This window comes from Tachysurus fulvidraco, chromosome 23 (assembly GCF_022655615.1).
Source record: "Tachysurus fulvidraco isolate hzauxx_2018 chromosome 23, HZAU_PFXX_2.0, whole genome shotgun sequence".
Lineage (NCBI taxonomy): Eukaryota > Metazoa > Chordata > Actinopteri > Siluriformes > Bagridae > Tachysurus > Tachysurus fulvidraco.
In genome coordinates, this window is record NC_062540.1 from 18,484,009 (window position 1) to 18,505,772 (window position 21,764).

General features: G+C 41.1%; 1 protein-coding gene across 2 annotated transcripts in view; it reads left to right on the forward strand.

Moving 5' to 3' along the window:
• The first annotated feature begins 17,911 nt into the window (after positions 1–17,911).
• LOC125140064 (ALK and LTK ligand 2-like) overlaps positions 17,912–21,764 on the forward strand; it is a 5,861-nt gene continuing 2,008 nt past the window's right edge. Inside the window, exons 1-4 of one of the 2 annotated variants that reach the window (XM_047807298.1) lie at positions 17,912–18,450; positions 18,935–19,232; positions 20,434–20,487; positions 20,598–20,678. In XM_047807298.1, coding sequence (XP_047663254.1) covers positions 18,983–19,232; positions 20,434–20,487; positions 20,598–20,678 — 385 coding nt within the window. In that variant the 5' untranslated portion in view covers positions 17,912–18,450; positions 18,935–18,982. The remainder of the gene's footprint in view (positions 18,451–18,934; positions 19,233–20,433; positions 20,488–20,597; positions 20,679–21,764) is intronic. The other variant, XM_047807297.1, reaches the window with a different exon arrangement.

Here is a 21,764-nt window from a genome sequence, read left to right on the forward strand (position 1 = left end):
ACACTGTGTGTGTGTGTTTCACACTGTATGACACTGTGTGTGTGTGTTTCACACTGTATCACACCGTGTGTGTGTGTTTCACACTGTATCACACCGTGTGTGTTTCACACTGTATCACACTGTGTGTGTGTGTTTCACACTGTATCACACTGTGTGTGTGTGTTTAACACTGTATCACACCATGTGTGTGTGTGTGTGTTTCACACTGTATCACACCATGTGTGTGTGTGTGTTTCACACTGTATCACACCGTGTGTGTGTGTTTCACACTGTATCACACCGTGTGTGTGTTTAACACTCTATCACACTGTGTGTGTGTGTTTCACACTGTATCACACTGTATCACACTGTGTGTGTGTGTTTCACACTGTATCACACTGTGTGTGTGTGTTTCACACTGTATCACACTGTGTGTGTGTGTTTCACACTGTATCACACTGTGTGTGTGTGTTTCACACTGTATCACACTGTGTGTGTGTGTTTCACACTGTATCACACTGTGTGTGTGTTTCACACTGTATCACACTGTGTGTGTGTGTTTCACACTGTATCACACTGTGTGTGTGTGTTTCACACTGTATCACACCGTGTGTGTGTGTTTCACACTGTAACACACTGTCATATTAGTTCCATTTCCACATCACTTGAATCCATCACCGTTAGAGCCCAGACAAATACATGAGAATAAATTGAGAAACGTCAGGCTTTTGGTGCACATGCTATCTACATACAACATGACAACATGACATCACATAAACACCACATAAGCATTTGGTGCACATGCTATCTACATACAACATGACAACATGACATCACATAAACACCACATAAGCATTTGGTGCACATGCTATCTACATACAACATGACAACATGACATCACATAAACACCACATAAGCATTTGGTGCACATGCTATCTACATACAACATGACAACATGACATCACATAAACACCACATACGCATTTGGTGCACATTCTATCTATATACAACATGACATCACATAAACACCACATAAGCATTTGGTGCACATTCTATCTATATACAACATGACATCACATAAACACCACATAAGCATTTGGTGCACATTCTATCTATATACAACATGACATCACATAAACACCACATAAGCATTTGGTGCACATTCTATCTATATACAACATGACATCACATAAACACCACATAAGCATTTGGTGCACATTCTATCTATATACAACATGACATCACATAAACACCACATAAGCATTTGGTGCACATTCTATCTATATACAACATGACATCACATAAACACCACATAAGCATTTGGTGCACATTCTATCTATATACAACATGACATCACATAAACACCACATAAGCATTTGGTGCACATGCTATCTACATACAACATGACAACATGACATCACATAAACACCACATACGCATTCGATGTGTTATATTGATTGTGTTTGCCTGATTCGAGTGTTACAGTTTTTTATGTCCTCTACAGTAATGTGGGATTTAAAAATAACAACACGAAAATGTAAATTAAATGTAATTTAAATGATTATGACTTGAATCAGATTTTTATTGTTCAGCCCAACAAAGCTCAGTGAAAAAAACTTCGGATCAGACTCTAGCTCCGAGATCATGACATGGAGAATATTCTAGTGTCTTCTACACCAGAAGTGCGGTCAGACAGAAATGACTTCCCAGAGCTATTTATATCCCTCATCGCCCTTCTTCTCGGACAAATGATATTATATCAGTGATTATATTAGTTATTCCAGTGTAGATGCTGCTTTTAATGCGATCAGGAAGTGTGAGACAGATCCAGTTGATCCAACAGAACAAAAGCATCTTCAGCCAGACGATGAAGAGGAGAGACGTCCACGCCGTTCTGTCCCCTAAACAAACTTCTGTCTGGGCTTAAGGGCACACAGACGAGTTATCTATAGCGAGCTCCATCAGGGTGAAAGATAGCTTACTGTAAGTGGGGTGTGGAAGATGAATTCTGTGGAAGAATTAGAGCAGGACACAGAGCAGGCCGAGCCAAATCATCTCCTCTCTATTGATATTAATGGACCAGGCAGCAGGGACCACAAATAAATCTCATCAAACGCTTAACACACTCCTTATACTGCAAAGGAGACAGCATATTCTCTCACACACACACACACACACACACACACACACACACACACAAACAAATGCACACACACACACACACACACACACACACACACACACACACAAACAAATGATGCACACACACATACACACACACACATATTCACTTACACACAAACAAATGCACACACACACACACACACATACACACACACACACACACACACACACACACACACACACACACACAAAGTAAAAGAGTCATAAAGCCTGACATAAATCCTTTAATATCTCAGTAACGCTAAAATGTCCCCACAAGCATAGGAACAGCTGACAGTTTGAGTTTGTGAGGACACTCTGCTGGTCCTGGAGCTTGTGCTGGTCCCTCTGACAAAATAAAAGTATTTATAAAAGATTTGTCTGTAATTTCCATTTGGATAATATTGACCTCATTCCTTTCTGTATTTTAAAATCTTTCATTAAACCTTTGTCCATTCACTAAACGTCACACCAATGAATAAACTATAGATTGACTTTTTTATGTAACATCTGCAGCACATAACTATAAATACAGAATAGCTTTAGATCACCAAATTTCTCCCCTCTTCTACCCTGCACTCGACTCTTATCTTATCGCTTTGTAATTGACCTCCTTTTTGTACAGGACAATGAGGAATGCAATTAAAAATAATCCTCCCAAAAAATGTAAAGTTAGACAGTTTAAAGCGGGAACACAACGATGTGGTGTCTGTCCTCAGGGTTTGTACAGACGCTTCTACTGTCTTCAATATTCGGTTTGTATTTTAGGTCGTGAATAAGTTTCATTTTTCATGATCGCATTTTTTTCATTGTATGTAGACAAAAAAAGTCTTTTGTATCAAAAAAAATTCCATAGTTACACCGACTAAATTCCACTTTTATCAATTATATCAAGAATTACATCAGATAATTCAGATCATTTGTGTCAAACCTCCTATAAAAAGAGTTTATATGTTTACTGTAGGCTTTATTGTCACTTATGTTCATGTGCTGAGTGATGCATAGGGCCTTCATTCAGAGCACACACACACACACACACTCACACACACACACACACACACACACTCTCTCACTCACTTACACACTTACACACACACTCTCTCTCTCACTCACTCACACACACACACACTCTCACTCACTCACTCACTCACACACTCACTCACACACACACTCACTCACTTACACACACACTCACTTACACACACACTCACTTACACACACACTCTCACTCACTCACACACTCTCACTCACTCACTTACACACACTCTCACTCACTCACACACTCTCACTCACTCACTTACACACACACTCACACTCACTCAAGGGCACATCAGTTGTGGTATTGCTGGCTCGAGACTCGAACCCACAACCTTAGTGTTAGGAGTCAAACTCTCTCATGACTTCCCCCAAATTTTGATAAACAAGCGACCGAACAGGCAGACAGACATAATTCGATTATATTTAGACACATAAAACTCAAAAATGTAAAAAAAAATTTTTTTTAAATTTATCTTCCTGCTATCAATATATTTCCACGGTGTTTCTGGCTGCATCTCAGTCTGTTTTGTATCGGACAGATTTGAAGTCCTGCTTTAATCCATCTCTTTTAGGAACCTCTCCCTCTCTGTGTACTGCTGTAGATCCACATCCATGTGGCTTATAAAGGTTAGCGGTCGGTTAAACTTATACCAGTCACATGAGACGGCAGTGCAGGCAAACACAAGCCGAGTGAAACGGGAAGCATGATGTACTGATGTCTTGTTCCAGTAAACACCCAGTGTAATGGTTCTGCAGGCTGGGGGTACAGTTAGTACTTAATAAAAATGTCTATATAAAGTTAAATCTCCTCAGAACGTCTGCTTAAAGGTGATAGTAAAAGCTGGAATTTCCATGTGACATTTAAATAACCAATTTAAGTAATAAGATTGTTTTTACAGCGACATCTGATGGAACACCCAATGAGTTTGTATTAAGGCAGTTAAGTTGTTTAAAAGACACCCAAATTGTTTGCACAAGAAAATGTTAGACTTACTGGGAAAAGCTGAAACGTAGCTTTGAAGTCATAACACAAAAGAAGAAATGCAATCAATTAAAGTACACACACACACACACACTAAATATGACAAAAATTCCTTCTTTAATTTCAAGACAGTGTGTATATATGAAATTACTGTAGCTAAGGATAATTAACAAAAGCTTAATTATGCCAATTATACAAACTACCCAGAAGTTTTTTCTGTTTTGTTTTTTTTTGTCGTTTAATGTCGGTTTGTTGATCAACTGACCCAGGCCTGTTTTTTTTCCCCGACTTCATTTGTGACCATCAACAATAACAGCAATGAGGTCACATAGCTAAGCATATTTATTGTCTTATTGCCCAATCAGTGATCTAAGTTATTGCAGGGGCTTTCTGATTTTCATCCATTAATTTTCTACCGCTTATTCAAACTTCTCGGGTCACGGGGAGTCATCTATCTCAGGCGTCATCAGGCATCGAGGCAGGATACACCCTGGATGGAGTGCCAACGCATCACAGGGCACACACACACACACACACACACACGACAATTTTCCAGAGATACCAATCAACCTACCATGCATGTCTTTGGACCGGGGGAGGAAACCGGAGTACCCGGAGGAAACCCCCGAGGCACGGGGAGAACATGCAAACTCCACACACACAAGGCGGAGGCGGGAATCGAACCCCCAACCCTGGAGGTGTGAGGCAAAATGTGCTAATCACTAAGCCACCGTGCCCCTCGCTTTCTGATGTAATGCTCCCTTTTCATGAGACTGGAGGGAAGTGATGGGATCTGATGGGATGTGTTAGCCTAGTGGCTGAGGTGTTGGATTACCAATTGGAAGGTTGTGAACTCAAAGCCTATGTCCACCAGGCTGCCATTGGAATGCAAAAAGACCAAAGGATTTAACCCAATGTGAATTACAGTAGTTTTTCCACAGTGGTTGTCTCAGACCAAGACTTGGCAGTGGATCCTCCTCCAATGACTTGACTAGCTGGTCCAGGCAGATGGAGAAGTCAATGAAGAAATCCAGAGACAATTAATTATCATAGCATGCAAATGCTCTCCAATTCAGAAATTCACTCTATTTATCAGAAGTTCAAGGAAGCGTTCTGCGAGGCCAAAGTCTATCCCTTCTCAGCAAGCCGATCACAGTGCTAATGACAGACTTCTGCTCCAAGATGCTAGACTTCATCCTGCTGTCGTGATGAGACAAAGGCGAGTGAGGATCCAAATGCAGTTTGAACTTTTACTAAACAAAAACAAGCAACAGATAAGCAGGCAAAAACAGGGCAGAACACGGAACAGGAACGTAAACAGACAACAAACTACACCAACAACGACTAACACCAGGGAAGTGAACAAACAGAGTAGATATAGTGAACAAGAACCAATCACAAGGTGGAGACAATCAAAGACTAAGACAAAACAACTGGGGAAGAGATTGAGTGCAATTAATGTCCATGGTAACAAATGAGTGGGCGGGGCCAACAATTAACAGCATGGAATGACGGCAGACAGAAACAAAGCAAAACACAGACAGACTCATTACACCTGCTCTACCCTCCACAATCAAAACCACCAAGCTATAACCAGACATAATTGGATCCCATAGTATATTTTGAATGGTAGAGGATCCCGGTACACACTATAGATAGGGAAGATTATGGAAAAAATGTAAATCTTACTGCAAACAGCCTTGCTTCCAGGTTCCAACCAGCGGCAAACGGCCAAATACGATGTGCAAAGCAGGAGAACATTCTGGATTTCCAGGAACATTCTGGGCAGACAAAAAGTAGGATTGGTCAAGATTTCTTCTTTGAGCCTAACATGCCCAGAAGATGCTCAGCCACACAACGTACCATGTTCCAATGTAGTACGTTATCAGCCACCCTTGTTCCAATGGAATTCAACCCTCACCAACTATCCTATGGATGAACTGTTTAGAAGAAGTGAGCAGTTATGGAAGAACAATCACCAGTGAGGATCTAAAACAGGTGGTCAGCTGAACAATGAATTTGCTGACCATCATCATGTAGGAGCCAATGGATCCGTAGCCGAGCGTTTAACATCGGGTTCGCCTAAACTGAAAGGTAAATAAAACTCTTTTTATTATCATTACTCGCGGCGCACCGACGTGGAGCTCCACACCAGACTTCCCGATAACACTGCCCTCCCCCTGGGCATGCCCACACGCCATCTATGGCCAGCCCCGAGGGATAAGTGTATTACACACACAAATCACAATGCTCAGTATAACACTCACAGATTAGGTCTGTTACAGATCCATGCTTCTTTCAAGACAGAAATCGTTATAACGTTATAATCGTTATATTTTCAATTCAGTTCAATTCAATTCAAGTTTTATTTGTATAGCGCTTTTTTACAATAGACATTGTCTCAAAGCAGCTTTACAGAACATAAACATAGAGCAGAAGGTAAACCTAAGGAATAATAAAAGAAATAAGGAATAATAAAAGAAAAAGCATAAACAGAATAAAAATTCATATAGTTCGCAATCTGTATGTATTTATTCCCCTATGAGCAAGTCTGAGGTGACTCAGGCAGCAGTTGCAAGGAAAAACTCTCTTAAATCGGTAAAGGAAGAAACCTTGAGAGGAACCGGACTCAAGGGGGAACCCATCCTCATATGGGTGACACTGGGGGGTGTGATTGGAATATACAGTCAGATAAATGTTGTATTGGTGTAAGGATCATGGACTTCAGATCTCCTTAGTATCACAGAGTCTAACTGGAGATGTATATGCTGATACGGATGCTGAAATCCCACCCACTGTTACTTTGGACTCTTCAAAATCCTGCAGAGGATCAGCAAGGTACGTTATAAGCAGGACTTTCCTGTCACGGTTTCCAGGTTCCAAAGGGTACACCACAGCATCTGGACTCCATTGCTCATCACCGTCAGCCACAATTACATTCACAGTCAGCTGATTACTAATCACTCACACGTGGACTCTCTCTCTCTCTCACACACACACACACACACACACACACACACACGTTGTAGTCTGCACTCACTCATGAAGGCAATAAATCTTTGTATATTTTGTTCTGGTTTCCTGTTTTTTGATGTTGCTTTTGTCCTTGAAAGTCTATTTGTTGTTCACCTTTTTTTTTAAATATATGGAAAGTTTTATACAAGATTCTTGACACAGATAAACATTTTTCGTCTTGTGATTAAGTTTTTCTCCACGGCGCTTTAGAAACCTCTTTGAATTGCTGCCATTCGTATTGAAATCTGGCCATGAAATGAAATTACATTCCCGATTCTCTGATGAAATGCTGGGGTTCTGTAGTTAACATCTGCGAGTAGTAGTGTTTAATTAACGCCAGAGGTGGGAGTAAGTCACACGTGTGCAAGTCACGAGTAAGTCTCGAGTCAGGAATGTCAAGTCAAAGTCGAGTCGAGTCTTTTTCTAATATTTGTCGAGCAAGTCTCAAATTTGCGACTTAAGTCTGACTCGAGTCAAGTTGGGTCCCCCATCTCTGAGTCATTTAACTCAAGTCCGAGTCAAGTCTCAAGTCCGGAATGTCAAGTCAAAGTCGAGTCTTTTTAAAATATTTGCCCAAGTCTCAAATTTGCGACTTAAGTCTGACTTGAATCGAGTCGAGTTCTCCATCTCTGAGTTATTTAACTCAAGTCCGAGTCAAGTCTCAAGTCAGGAATGTCAAGTCGAGTCTTTTTTACACATTTGTCAAACAAGTCACAAGTCTCAATTTGCGACTTAAGTCTGACTCGAGTCAAGTCTAGTCCCCCATCTCTGAGTCATTTAACTCAAGTGTGAGTCGAGTCTCAAGTCATGAATGTCAAGTCAAAGTCAAGTCGAGTCTTCTTTTAACATCTGTCAAACAAGTCACGAGTCTCAAATCTGCGACTTAAGTCTGACTCGAGTCAAGTCATATGACTCGAGTCCCCCATCTCTGATTAACGCTTACCTGCTTAATGTGTTTAAAAATGTTCATTTGCATTTACGCCGTTTGGACGGGTCATTGTACGACCCAGACGCCAGCACGAAACAGATATTTTGAGCAATGTTGGAGGATCAGAAGACCAAGCTGAGGTGTGGGGTGTGATAGGAGCTTTGAGGTAAGTGGGCGCTGGTCTGTTTTCGCTGGTCCGACTTTGTAAGCGACATCGGTGTTTTAAAACTACCCGAAACAAGTGTAAGGAGCAATGGGGAGGTGTTGGAGAACTTAAAAAGGTTTTAAACAAGCGGTGCAGGTGAATTCCAGATCATATGCAGAAGTAAGAGGCAGAGATGCCCAGAGAGGTGAAGTACTGTAGTTCTGTCTCAAAGGGCCTTTTTACACCCGGTCACTTCACGTGTTGTCTCTGATCCCATAGCTATGTGATTAGTTAAAACTGTTCCATTTACATCAGGCCACATAAATGCGTCTCGGCTGATCGGATATCGATCCGATCTTTCTACTCCTAAATTTTACCTCATTTCCGGCGTAATTGAAACAGAACACGCTTTGGTGTATGCGGTTGCTACAAAAAACAGCATTTACTGTTTGTGGTGTTTTCGCCGGTGACAGCAGCGCGTTTTAAGACCCGACGAGACGCCTGGGTGAAAGATCACCTGCGAGTGACGTACTTCCGTTTGCGAGGAGTATAACGCTGACGTATGTGGCTTGAACGACCACGTTCATTTACACCTGTCCAGTTTCATCTGGAAAACAAAGAGTTTGATTTTATTTGTAATTTTTTGTTATGTCTTGGGAAGTTTTTCATTCATAATTGCATATGTTTTAAATTTATACCTAACTTTTACCAGTGGATGAATGAGTTTAAACCCTTGTGCGAAGCCTTAAAATTAGCACACAAAAGCCCTCAAATCGATTTCTCTGTTAGACAAAAATAAACTAATTTAAAATAAAGCCATTTTTTATTTATTTTGATACATATATATTTATTTACTAATTAGTATTATTTTGTTTCATTTATTTATTTATTTATTTATTTATTTATTTATTTATTTTGGTCAGTTTGTTTTATTGTGATTTATGTTTGTTATTGGCTATGCTCAACCCATGGCTGATTATTGTAATGTTCCTTGTGATTTGATTATGTACCTTGTTTGTTTGTTTGGTTACAAGAAATATAAATAAATAAATAAATAAATAAATATTAAAAAAAACCTGTCCAGTTCCATCTGAAATGCGTCCCAGACCACCTCCTGAAGGGGTTTGAGCGATCGGATTTATATCCGTCTCGAAGCCGTTTCGGAGGGCATTTAGACCTGGTCTTTTTACCATGGGATAGCTATCGGATCTCAGAAAACGCAGGAAGTGACCAGGTGTAAAAACCCCCCAAAATGACAAGGGACCGAACAAGCATTTGTTTAAAGTGTCGTGTAGTATAAAAGCTCACATTCATTAATATTACTACAGCTACCTTTATGATGCCCTGATGAAAAAATGATCATTGTAATGTAAAGGTAGTTTTAATAGAATCGGTGGTTCGTATATCATTTTATTCTCATGAGTCATGACAGTAGCAGAGCAGCTCATATTGCCACCCAAGATTCAGGTTCCCTGGTTTGATCCTGAGATCCTGAGATCAGCTCATTTTCCTGCCACCTTCCAAAAACATTCCAGTCGCCGGAATGGCTACGAGGATTGTCCGAGGTTCGGTGTTTCTGCGATAGGTTGAAAGAAGGCTCTATTGGGTTCTTGTGGTATTTAATAGTAAACAGAAAATCCATAATTGAAAGCTTTGGAATCTGGTGCGAACCATTAAGCTAATTCCTATTACGTGATGGAAACTATTCAATATTTTCCTAATGGATTGTAGTTTTTTTTTAAACAGGGCAGTCACAAGTGTGTCGTTCGGTAACTTGATCTAAAAACGTATGGAAAGTTTGATACGAGATTCAGATTTGATACAGATTCTTACAATTGTTTTTCTCCACAGTGCTTTAGAAACCTCTCTGAATTGCTGCCATTCATATTGAAATATTTGTGTTTTTTTTTAATAGGTTTAAACTGGATCGGAACGCAAACATCTGTCTGTGTGATTAAATAGAAAAAAAAACTGTTTCGTTCTTACGTCTAGATGGCTCACAGATAAAAGTTGGGCTCTTAAATTAAAGCAGCTTTGACACAAACAAACCGATTCGATTCGAAAACTCTGGAGGACCGACACACGTTCTGCCTCTGGCACACAGCTCGTTAGCCACCGTCCTATAAAACTAATCGGTGTCCTTGTACTGTACATGGGGAAAGGAGCAAGGGTTAGAAATATTTAACTATAGCAGCCAACAGGCAACAATTTGGGACTCTTTAAATTCTACTCTTATAAAAACACCTTCTCCGGCAGCTTAAGGCCTGTATCTGGGCAACTTAATTAACCACAGTGCATAGAGAATAATACAGAACAAAAGAATACAAGGAGATTTATTCAAAGAGACATGGAAAAAGACAAAGAGAAAAAAAATATTCATTCATTCATTTTCTACCGCTTAACGCGAAGAGCCTGTGCCTATCTCAGGCGTCATCGGGCATCGAGGCAGGATACACCCTGGACGGAGTCCCAACCCATCACAGGGCACACACACACTCTGATTCACACACACTCACACACTACGGAAAATTTTCCAGAGATGCCAATCAACCTCCCATGCATGTCTTTGGACCGGAGGAGGAAACCGGAGTACCCGGAGGAAACCCCCGAGGCACGGGGAGAACATGCAAACTCCACACACAGAGGCGGGAATCGAACCCCCCAACCCCGGAGGTGTGAGGCGAACGTGCTAACCACTAAGCCACCCAAGTACCCCCCCACCCCAGAGTGAAATTGATAAAGAAGTACAAAATAAGAGAGAAATGGAGAGAGAATTACAAAGAGAGATGAAGAAATGCAGAGAGAACCTGAGATAAGTGACCAAAAGAAATACAGAGTGAAAGAAAGAGAAATGTAGAGAGAAAGAGGAAGAAACATACAAAGAATGTGAGAAAGAGAAAAACAAAAAGAAATGCAGAGGAAAACACAGAGAAACAGAACAGAAAGTTCATGCTGAGGAGAAAACCTTCTCGCAGAAGCTTCCCACAGACTGAGACAATACGAGCACCTTTTTTTACTTGGCCGGTGTAGAAGAAGTGTGCGGCTTGATGTTTTCTGTGGAATTGGAAAACATGCTCGCTTTCCATTCGGTCATTTTTAGGCAGCTATTAATCTAGAAATATAAACGGAGATTTTTCAGACCTGAAGAAGCCGGTTCCTGCTGAACAAACACACTCATGCGGAAACATTTACACAGGATAATCCATCCAGGCTTTAAAAAGCAGAGCAGCAACAATGAAAGGGAATTCATTCGCTGCGTTTTCAGATGAACTCCTGCTTTTTACATGCAACATTTTCAAATAAAAATAAAATTGGAAATGTCTTTGTTTTAAATAAACGAATAATATTGTTCTAAAGTAGAACTTCACGGCGATACAGCCCGAGAGACGTTTCCCGTCCGTGAAGCTAGCAGAGATAGAGACGGCGTGGAAGGTGTCTATATGAGAAATCATATGAAATGTTTCGTGTAGAATTTTCAATCTGTGTCAATTTATTCCGGCGATCGAAAATTTTTCAAATGCCTGACGCTCTGCCCTTACATGCCTGGTTATGGGTTGTTGTTTTTTTTTTCGTTCCTTTTCATATATTCTGTAGCACCTAATCAGCCACTCCTGCAAACTCTTTACACAACGCTCGAAGAAGCACGCTGAAGGAATGAAGTAATCCGTTCGTAAATAACGATTTCACAACAGAATCAGTTACAAAAGGTCCGGCGCTGGAATTTATTTCTCAAATGGCGTCTTCGTTTGAATTTGGCTTCATGTTTGCGTTTGCTTGCGCACATGTTTTAAGTTATTTTCTACAGCACATGTTTGCTTGGCCAGCGAGTGGTTTCTTAGGCCTCTGTGTTTGTTCTGACTTTCAGAAAAATGGCCAAATTTGAAGTGACCAATCAGAGGGAAAGAAAGAAAGAAAGAAAGAAAGAAAGAAAGAAAGAAAGAAAGAAAGAAAGAAAGAAAGAAAGAAAGAAAGAAAGAAAGAAAGAAAGAAAGAAAGGACTAACGTTTGGAAGGTTGTGATTTCGAATACCAGGTCCACCAAGCTGTCAATGCCGGGCCCCTGAGCAAGGCTCTTAAACCTCTCTGCTACAGGGATGCTGTTTTAGGATGTTGTAGCCTAGTGGTTAAGGTGTTGGACTACCAATTAAAAGGTTGTAAGTTTGAATCCCAGGTCCAAAAGGCTGCCACTGCTGGGCTCCTGAGCAAGGCCCTTATCCCTCGATTGCTCAGCTGTAGAATAGAAATATACTGTAAGTCGCTATGGATAATGGTGTCTGTTTCAAATGTAATGAAATGTCAATAACAACATCTACAAAATGGATAAAACGTACAACGTGTCATTGATTGCTGAACTTTCTAGAAGGCTGCGGTGGAGTTGTGGTGTTAGATAAAGACGAGTTAAACACTTGTTATCGTAAAAGATGTGTTTATTCCAGAGACTGTTTTAAGTTTGGAAATTTTGTCTGTCAAAACCAAAATGAAGCATTTAATGTATTCATTCGTTCATTTTCTACCGCTTATCCGAACTTCTCGGGTCACGGGGAGCCTATCTCAGGCATCATTGGGCATCGAGGCAGAGGAAACCCCCAAGGCACGGGGAGAACATGCATACTCCACACACACAAGGCAGGGGCGGGAATCGAACCCACAACCCTGGAGGTGTGAGGCGAACAAGCTAACCACTAAGCCACCATGCCCCCTTAGTTTAACACTATAGTACATGGTAATTTATACATTAACTAACAAACATCTCAGGCGTCATTGGGCATCGAGGCAGGATACACCCTGGACGGAGTGCCAACCCATCGCAGGGCGCACACACACACACACACACACACACTCTCATTCACTCACACTCTCCGGACAATTTTCCAGAGATGCCAATCAACCTACCATGCATGTCTTTGGACCGGGGGAGGAAACCGGAGTACCCGGAGGAAACCCCCGAGGCACGGGGAGAACATGCAAACTCCACACACACAAGGCGGAGGCGGGAATCGAACCCACAACCCTGGATGTGTGTGGCAAACGTGCTAACCACTAAGCCACCGTGCCCACCTTCATTTAACTTATTGAAATAAAAGTAAATGTTTGCGCATTAAGGCCCAGGCTAAGCAATGTGTTTTGAATAGAGATGCAGGTTACTTTCTTTTTGTATCATTTCTTTTCCTCAGCATGAACCCGAACCCTTACGACGAATCACCTTGTGTCTTGAGGTAGGTGAGTATTCAACTTGGAATAAACATTTATATTGTATCTCAGATGTGGGAGATGTGAGCAGTCTCTCGGGGAAATGTTTCCCAAATCACCATTTTTCAAAGTCATTTGAAACTGAAGTGTGGCCAGTCGTCTCGCTGATCCTTTACAACCACTAAGTGCTCCAGTTTCTCAGGACTGGCTGATGGCAGCCAGTTACTGCACAAAATGATTCTATCAGTAATCAAACGCATCACAAGTACCACAGAAAAATGAACAGAAATGATTAGCAGAAGTGCAAGAAATGTACGATTTAATACAATAATTAATATAAACCCATTACCATGAAAGGCTCTTAAATGCAAGCTGATCTAAAACAAGCTGAGGCCTTCAAACTGAAAGTGACGTAGTTTTTTGATTTATGTTAAAAAAAAATCGGGTTTATTTTCAATCCTAGGTAAACAGCAGTGACAGTCTGGGGTAACAAACACCACGTGAACTTGACGTCAGTATATATATTGTTCCTCTCTTTTCTTGAACCATTTTGACTTTTTTGTTCCGTGGGCTGTCAGAACAGGTTGTTAATGATTTAGACACTAAGCTCAGTGTCTTTGTGGGCAGCGTCGCAGACTCACTGTTCAGTCGTGAGCTCAGCTTCACGTCTGTGTGAAAGTTCCTGTGCGGCTTTACGATGCGGCTTTCCACTGAGTTTTCCAGTTTCCTCCCAGCTCACAAAAACATGGCGGCGGGAGAACTGGTGAGAGAACGCTAGTGTGAACTCGGCTTCCAGTATAATTGTATGGATCATTGAAAATGTTTTTGTCTCCGCCCCTTTTCTTGCTATTCTCACATTCACATAACTAATTCCTGTTTCATCTGCCTAGTTCTATTTATAGCTTTGCGCTCTGACCCCAGACTCATAATAGCCTTGGATATGTAAAAACTGGGCAGTGGTGGCTCAACTGGATAAGGCTCTGGGTTGTTGATCGGAGGATTGGGGTTCAAGGCCCAGCACAGACAAGCTACCACTGCTGGGCCCTTGAGCAAGGCCTTCAACCCTCCCTGCTCCAGGGGCATTGTATCATAGCTGCCCCTGCATTCTGACCCCAACCTCCTCACTTGGGGTATGTGAAGAAAAGAATTCCACTGTGCTGTAATGTATATGTGGTGATAATAAAGGCTTATATGCCCCCCTCCTATTCTATTCTTGTGCTATGTCTATGTTAACTCAGAGATGCGAGGATTTCCCACAGTCGTGTCCCATCACACACTTTATTTGGCTAGAACAACTCAATTTAAGCTTCTCGACTTGACTTGACTCAGAAATCACAGAGAAGATTTCATTTCTTTGATGAAGTCTGAGGCTTTTGTTTCCAGGTTTAGTTGATTTGTTGGTTTTGCTCCGTGCTGTTTCCAAAGCACGGCTATTCTCACGCACCACAATTCTCCTTTTAAATGTTTGTGTGCTCAGTAAAGTTGCACAGTCTGTGGAAATGGATGTAACTCATCCAGAAATCTGAAAATATGTCCAGATTAAACGCTGAAGAGTTTATAGTATTGTTAGCAGATCTGGATCGCGTTAGAAACGTCTTTTGTACGTCCTTGTATTTCAACAGCCGATCTTATTTGTCATGAATGTTTGACAGGATTTTTTGTACATCTAAAACCACACAGCAACACAAACCATATTACGATGCCATAAAAGGGCAATAGGTCGCTGTTATGCAAAGGCACAGCACCAAAATCTGAAACTTTCCTCTCATATATCATATTTTGAGCGCATGTTGTGCAAACGACAAACGTTAGCTAGAAAAATTTGCAAACCTTTTTTTTAAATAAATAAAAAAATAAAAATTTTATTTCTGTCATACAAAGTTACGTTGTACGATTTTTTTAACATCTGATGTAAATTAATCTTGACGTTTTTACGAATAAGATATATGTCTGAATAATACCAGCTAGTGTACCGCAAATCCAGCTAAATTCATGCTAAGTCTACTGTGACGGGTTAATGAAACATTCCCGTGGAGTTTGTGAGGCGTAGGCATGGGGGTGCGAGGAAGGGGGGTGTGATGTTTGTTCTGCTTGTGTTGTAAATGTAGGGTGTGTTTAAAAACGGATAGAGCGTTCGGTGTTGTATAATAAGTCTGTTTTAGGAGACGGTGCTCTTAAACGAGAGACGGGTTTGTTCACTCGACGTTTTCCCCTTCAGTTAGACCTGAGCAGCATTTTGTACAGTAACATACAGGAAAAGCTTGCTTATTTATTTGTTTGTTTCTTTGTTTGTTTCTTTGTTTATTTATTTATGAGTGTTATTGGTGGTGGAATTATATTACTGTAAAATGTATTAAACATTAAATTGTGTAGTAATACACTGTAAATTGAAATTGATCACTGTAATAAATAACCATATGGTATTGAGTTCTAAAAAAATTATTATAAATAAACAAACAAACAAACAAATAAATAAATAAATAAATATTATTGTTAACAATAATAATAATGATAATAATAATTATTATCATTATTATTGTTGTTGTTGTTGTTGTTGTTAATAATAATAATAATAATAATAATAATAATAATAATAATAATAATAATAATAATAATAATAATAATAATAATAATATTACTTTGAACTATGATTTATTAGTATGAAGATGACCAAACTAAATTATTTTACACAATCTTAACTGCCTGCTTCAGGTCCTGGAAGTGTACAGATCCCGAGCAGGTGGTGGATTGAAGCCGACCACCTTCTCTGCATTCTGCTCTTTGCCAGTTGCAGCAGAGTACCAAATGGTGATGGAGGAGCTGAATATAGACTCAACAATGGAGGTGTAGAAGGGCACCACCGGAGCCTTTGGTGGGTTGAACTTCTTCAGCTCAAGTCAAGTCGAGAAGCTTTTATTGTCATTTCAGCCATAGCTGTTGCAGCACACAGTGAAATGAGACAACGTTTCTCCAGGACCAGGATGTACATCTGTTACTCTACCCTGTCACTCCCACTTGTGGTCCTGGGTAGCGGAAGGAGTCCACAGTTGTGACAAACAGGTGAGTCACACAGAGTGACAGGGGTGGGAGGGGCCACCATCTCCTCTGTTTTCTCTGTATTGAGCTCCAGGTTGTTCCTGCTGCACCAGGTCCCCAGGAGCTTAATCTCCTTCTTGTAAGAAGACTCATCCCCTCAGAGATGAGCCCAATGATGCTGGTGTCACCCGCAAACTTCAAAGGTGTCTGGTGATTGGAGGTGCAGCTGTTGGTATATAGAGAGAAAATCAGAGGAGAAAGAACACAGCCTTGAGGCAAGTCGGTATTTAAATGACGTGACGTCAGTACGTCTAAGTACGGTGACCCATACTCAGAATTTGTTCTCCGCATTTAACCCATCCAAAGTGCACACACTCAGCGGTGAACACACACACCCGAAGCAGTGGGCAGCCGTTTATGCTGCAGCGCCCGTGGAGCAGTTGGGGGGGTTTGTTGCCTTGCTCAAGGGCACCTCAATCGTGGCCGGCATGAGACTCGAACCCACAACCTTAGGGTTAGGAGTCAGACTCTCTAACCTATAGGCCATGACACCCCCCTGACTTACAGCCTAGGAGTCAGAAACTTGATGTGACCTAAATTTTTACATCAGACATTTTTTACGATATGGTGCCACGTCTCCTGGCTTATTAGACAATGGTTAGTCGGAGTTTATAAATATTATTAGATAAGCAGCGTTTCAGGAGAGGAGTGGCTATCTTTTTTTTTTTTTAAACAGCTCTATTACAATTCACTGTTTGTATGTTACTCCGTTAATTCTAATTCTAGCAGCTGTTCATTACATTAAAACTGTTACTACACTTGTAACACTGTGTAACACTGTGTGTTGTCATGGCGACAGGCAACACATACTATTCTAGCCATGTCTTTTTTCTTTCTTTCTTTAACAGAGCAAAAATTTTCAGAATTTTAAAAAACAAATTCATATTAATTTGCAGGATATTTGCACAGTTTTAAATTAATAGAAAAATATATTTTTCAATTTAAAAAGAATTATTTATGCTTTATAGAACTTGAGGCAGTTTGCTCCTGTAGAAGATAATGTATCAAAAATGTGTAGAGTTGTTTTGCAGAAATGTGTAGAATTGTTGGCAGAAATGTATGTAGAGTTGTTTTGCGGAAATGTGTAGAATTGTTTTGCGGAAATGTATGTAGAATTGTTGGCAGAAATGTGTAGAATTGTTGGCAGAAATGTGTAGAATTGTTGGCAGAAATGTGTAGAATTGTTGGCAGAAATGTGTAGAATTGTTGGCAGAAATGTGTAGAGTTGTTGGCAGAAATGTGTCCTGCTCACAGATGAAGTTTAGGGCACTTTATTCTGAGCCTTTCAGACTTATTAGGCAGCATTTTTTTTTTCAGCTCCATGTTCTAATAATTTGAGGGTGGGAATAAAGCGGAAAAACGAAAGCACACTGAAGCAGCGCAGGATTCTCAGTACTTCAGTCTCTGTACAGCTGTTTGGGGACTTTTTCTGTCTTCACCAGTAATTACATCATTAATTAATTACATCAGTAATACCAGGTCACATCACTTCCAGGCATGGATGATTTGTAACTGGAGACATCAGAGTGGACACAGAGCCGATTAATAACCGTGCTGGACAACTGCCTATTCTTACTTTTGAGTCAGAATGAACTCCGGGTACGGAACAGTTCCCGGTAACGCAGCTCTCGTGTAACATCGTGAGAAAGTAAACCGTTCCATGGCAGACGACGGACGGGAATGTAAATATGCGACGTTGGCAACTTGTTTCTGATTAATTCCCCACGTGTTTGCGTGATTCCCACGCGCGCCTATATTAACGCGTCGCACATTTACGCAGCGCAGTCGGACGCCTTTACGCGCTGACCAACAAACCTTTAAAGTCGCTTTAACACTGAAACAACCAGCTGGGAGAAAGTTACATCCTTTTTCTTCCTCTTTCGCACTCTGAGATTATCCCTTTAGGAAAACACTGGTAAGTTACAAATGCTTTAGTTTTTCTTTTTTTTTTTACTTTGAGTAAATACTTTGGCACGCAAAATGTGCCAGATGTACAGAAGTGAGCAGCACGTGAGCAGCTGACGTGTTATCTTGGATAAACAAGTCGAACTCGTTTGCAATTCTAAAGTCATTCTAAATATAAAATTGCATGTTGTTGTTTGATGCTGAATAATGTGGAAGGCCAAAAGGAACAAGTCGGGATTTTGAGTGAGAATTTTGAGATAATGAGTCAAATATTTTAAAGAAGAAATACAATGGTTTATTTTTTTTGTTTTTTGTTTTGTTTTTCTGTTGTTGTTGTTTGGGGGGGGGGGATAAAAAGTCAGAAATCTGACACTAGGATGTGTTTCAGAGATTCAGTCCGAATGATAACGTTAGTCAAAAGTGATGGTGGAGATAAAGGAAAGGTCTGCAATACACTTCTTGTTCTCTTCTCACGTGCTTGTTTTGTTTTACAGGTCGGAGCTGTGTGTGGATTTCGGTGCACCGGTTTGTGTGTTCTTAAGATGCGCGCGTTCCGAGTTGTGTTCGTTGTCACAGGGCTCGCGCTGTGCGTGTGCGCCGCCGCGCGTGGTGGCGAGAGCGAGACACACGTGGACGTGGGCAGCGCGCGGAGCTACAGCAGCGTGTTCACGCGGATCTTAAAGATGGTGCGGAACGCGGAGGACGGCGGCGGAGAGCTCGCGCAGGCCACCGACAACGTGGAGAGAAAGAGCTCTCATCAACAGCAGACGAAAAGCGGGGAACAGATACTGGGTGAGTGCGCGCGCGCACACACACACACACACACACACACACACACACACACACACACACACACACACACACACACACACACACACACACACACACAGGAGTGCAGCGTGGAGTGCGCGACAAGTTTTTACGTCAATCCAGCTAATGATGTGAACAAGGTGTGTTTGTGTGTGTGTGTGTGTGTGTGTGTGTGTGTGTGTGTGTGAGATTATACAGAACTCTATGTGCTACACATGATGTTACTTTGAACATCCATTGAGCAAAAACTCTTCCACTCTTCCACCAATCCAGTAAGCTGTTAAAAAAAGATGAATAAATCATAAACAGCCTGAAATAGTCTGATTCTTTTAATAAAAACTTTTGCATAATTGCAAAAAAAAAAAAAAAAAAAAGCAGTCATTTGCATGCATGATGTTATAAAAATAGTAAATGGCCCTAATGAGCTGGATCAAGATTTATTGTTTTATAATAGCTTTTTATCAGTCTGAACCGAAACCTGAATCGAGGCCACAAAACTTTTCAATACGGAAACTCGAACAAGTCTAAAACAATTCCTCAGAAACAGCTTAACTGTGGATTTGCTCTGGCTGCTCTAGGCTTTTAGCTCGTATCACATTTGTCAGTCTGCGTACTTTCGTTATTTCATTATTTATTTATTTATTTATTTATTTACTTTGTGCTTTTAACAGAGGATGTTTAGTGACTGTGTGTGTGTGTGTGTGTCTGAGTGTCTAAGTGTGTGAGTGTGTTTGTGCATGTGTGTGTGAGTGAGTTTGTGTGTGTTTGTGTGTGAGTGAGTGTGTGTGTTTGCGTGAGTGTGTGTGTGTGAGTGAGTGTGTGTGAGTGAGTGGGTGTGTGTGAGTTTGTCTAAATGATCAGTTGGACTGTGTGTGTGTGTGTCTGAGTGTCTAAGTGTGTGAGTGTGTTTGTGTGTGTTTGTGTTTGTGTGAGTGAGTGTGTGTTTGGGCATGCGTGTGTGTGAGTGTGTGTTTGTGTGTGAGTGTGTGTGTGTTTGTGTGTGAGTGAGTGTGTGTTTGGGCGTGAGTGTGTGTGTGTGTGTTTGTGTAAATGATCAGTTGGACTTTCTCTTTTTTCACTAAAGCCTGAGCACAATCCTGCCCTTTCAGGGTCACTGCTCCCTTCTTTGAGTTCAGCAGATTTAGGATTTAACCTTTAACACACTGCTTCTGCTTCCTTACAGAAATCTTTCCCAGGGACCTCAGAAAGAAGGAGAAGTTTTTAAAGCACTTCACAGGTGAGCACGGGGACAAACCGGGACGTCGATTACTACAGAATAGAAAAAAAAAAAACTCTGTTAGATTTCAGATATTTGACTGACGACTTTTGAAATGTTTTAACTCGCAGGTCCTTTATACTTCAGCCCCAAGTGCCGGAGACATATGTACAGGCTTTATCACAACACCAGAGACTGCACCATTCCTGCATGTGAGTACTGAGCACCGCACAGCAAAAACCACACGGCAGCCAGAGTTAAGTGACCTGGTTACGGGCGCATCATCATCATCATCATCATCATCGTCGTCGTCACCCTACAGCGTGTCCTAGTCACCGTCATGCATGCACGAGAAGCTAGTTTCTGGGGTGCTGCACTCTCTTTAAGGCTTACATGTTTTCTGATGTCCCTCTGAGGCTTAAAGAGTGATTCTCTATCAAAAAAGCTTCTGTTCCAAATTTGTATAGGTTTGATTTAGCTGAAGCTTTCTACAAAAAGCTTTTACGAATTCGCAAAAAAATCACTTTTAAACTCTTACCAGCAAAGACTGACGTAATTACTTCCTATGAGAGCTGTACTCGTGCTCCACGCACATGAACAATAAATAGCAGGGTTTGGTAAAATGCTTAACGTGACATCTTACGACACGTCTCAGACCAAATCTGCAAAAAATCTGCGTTCATTTAATTAAACAATCCTTTAGAATATCACAGAACGGTTTGCTTGAAATCCGTTCATAAACAGTCCTCAAAATCCTGGAGGGACGGAATAATCCAGTCGTACAATCGTACAAATGAAAAATCATAAACATTAGTGGCTTAGGATTAGTGGTTAGCACGTTCGCCTCACACCTCCAGGGTCGGGGGTTCGATTCCCGCCTCCGCCTTGTGTGTGTGGAGTTTGCATGTTCTCCCCGTGCCTCGGGGGTTTCCTCCGGGTACTCCGGTTTCCTCCCCCGGTCCAAAGACATGCATGTTAGGTTGATTGGCATCTCTGGAAAATTGTCTGTAGTGTGTGTGTGTGTGAGTGAATGAGAGTGTGTGTGTGCCCTGCGATGGGTTGGCACTCCGTCCAGGGTGTATCCTGCCTCGATGCCCTGATGACGCTCCCCGTGACCCGAGGTAGTTCGGATAAGTGCTAGAAAATGAATGAATGAATGAAAATTTGGCCAGTTAAACTAACATTATTTTCCTACATTACGTACAGTTGGTTGTGTGTTACAGCAGTGATAATGTGATATACGGTGATCAGAGCGTGACGCCGTATGTAATGTTATGCATTTTATTTGTAAAAGTGAA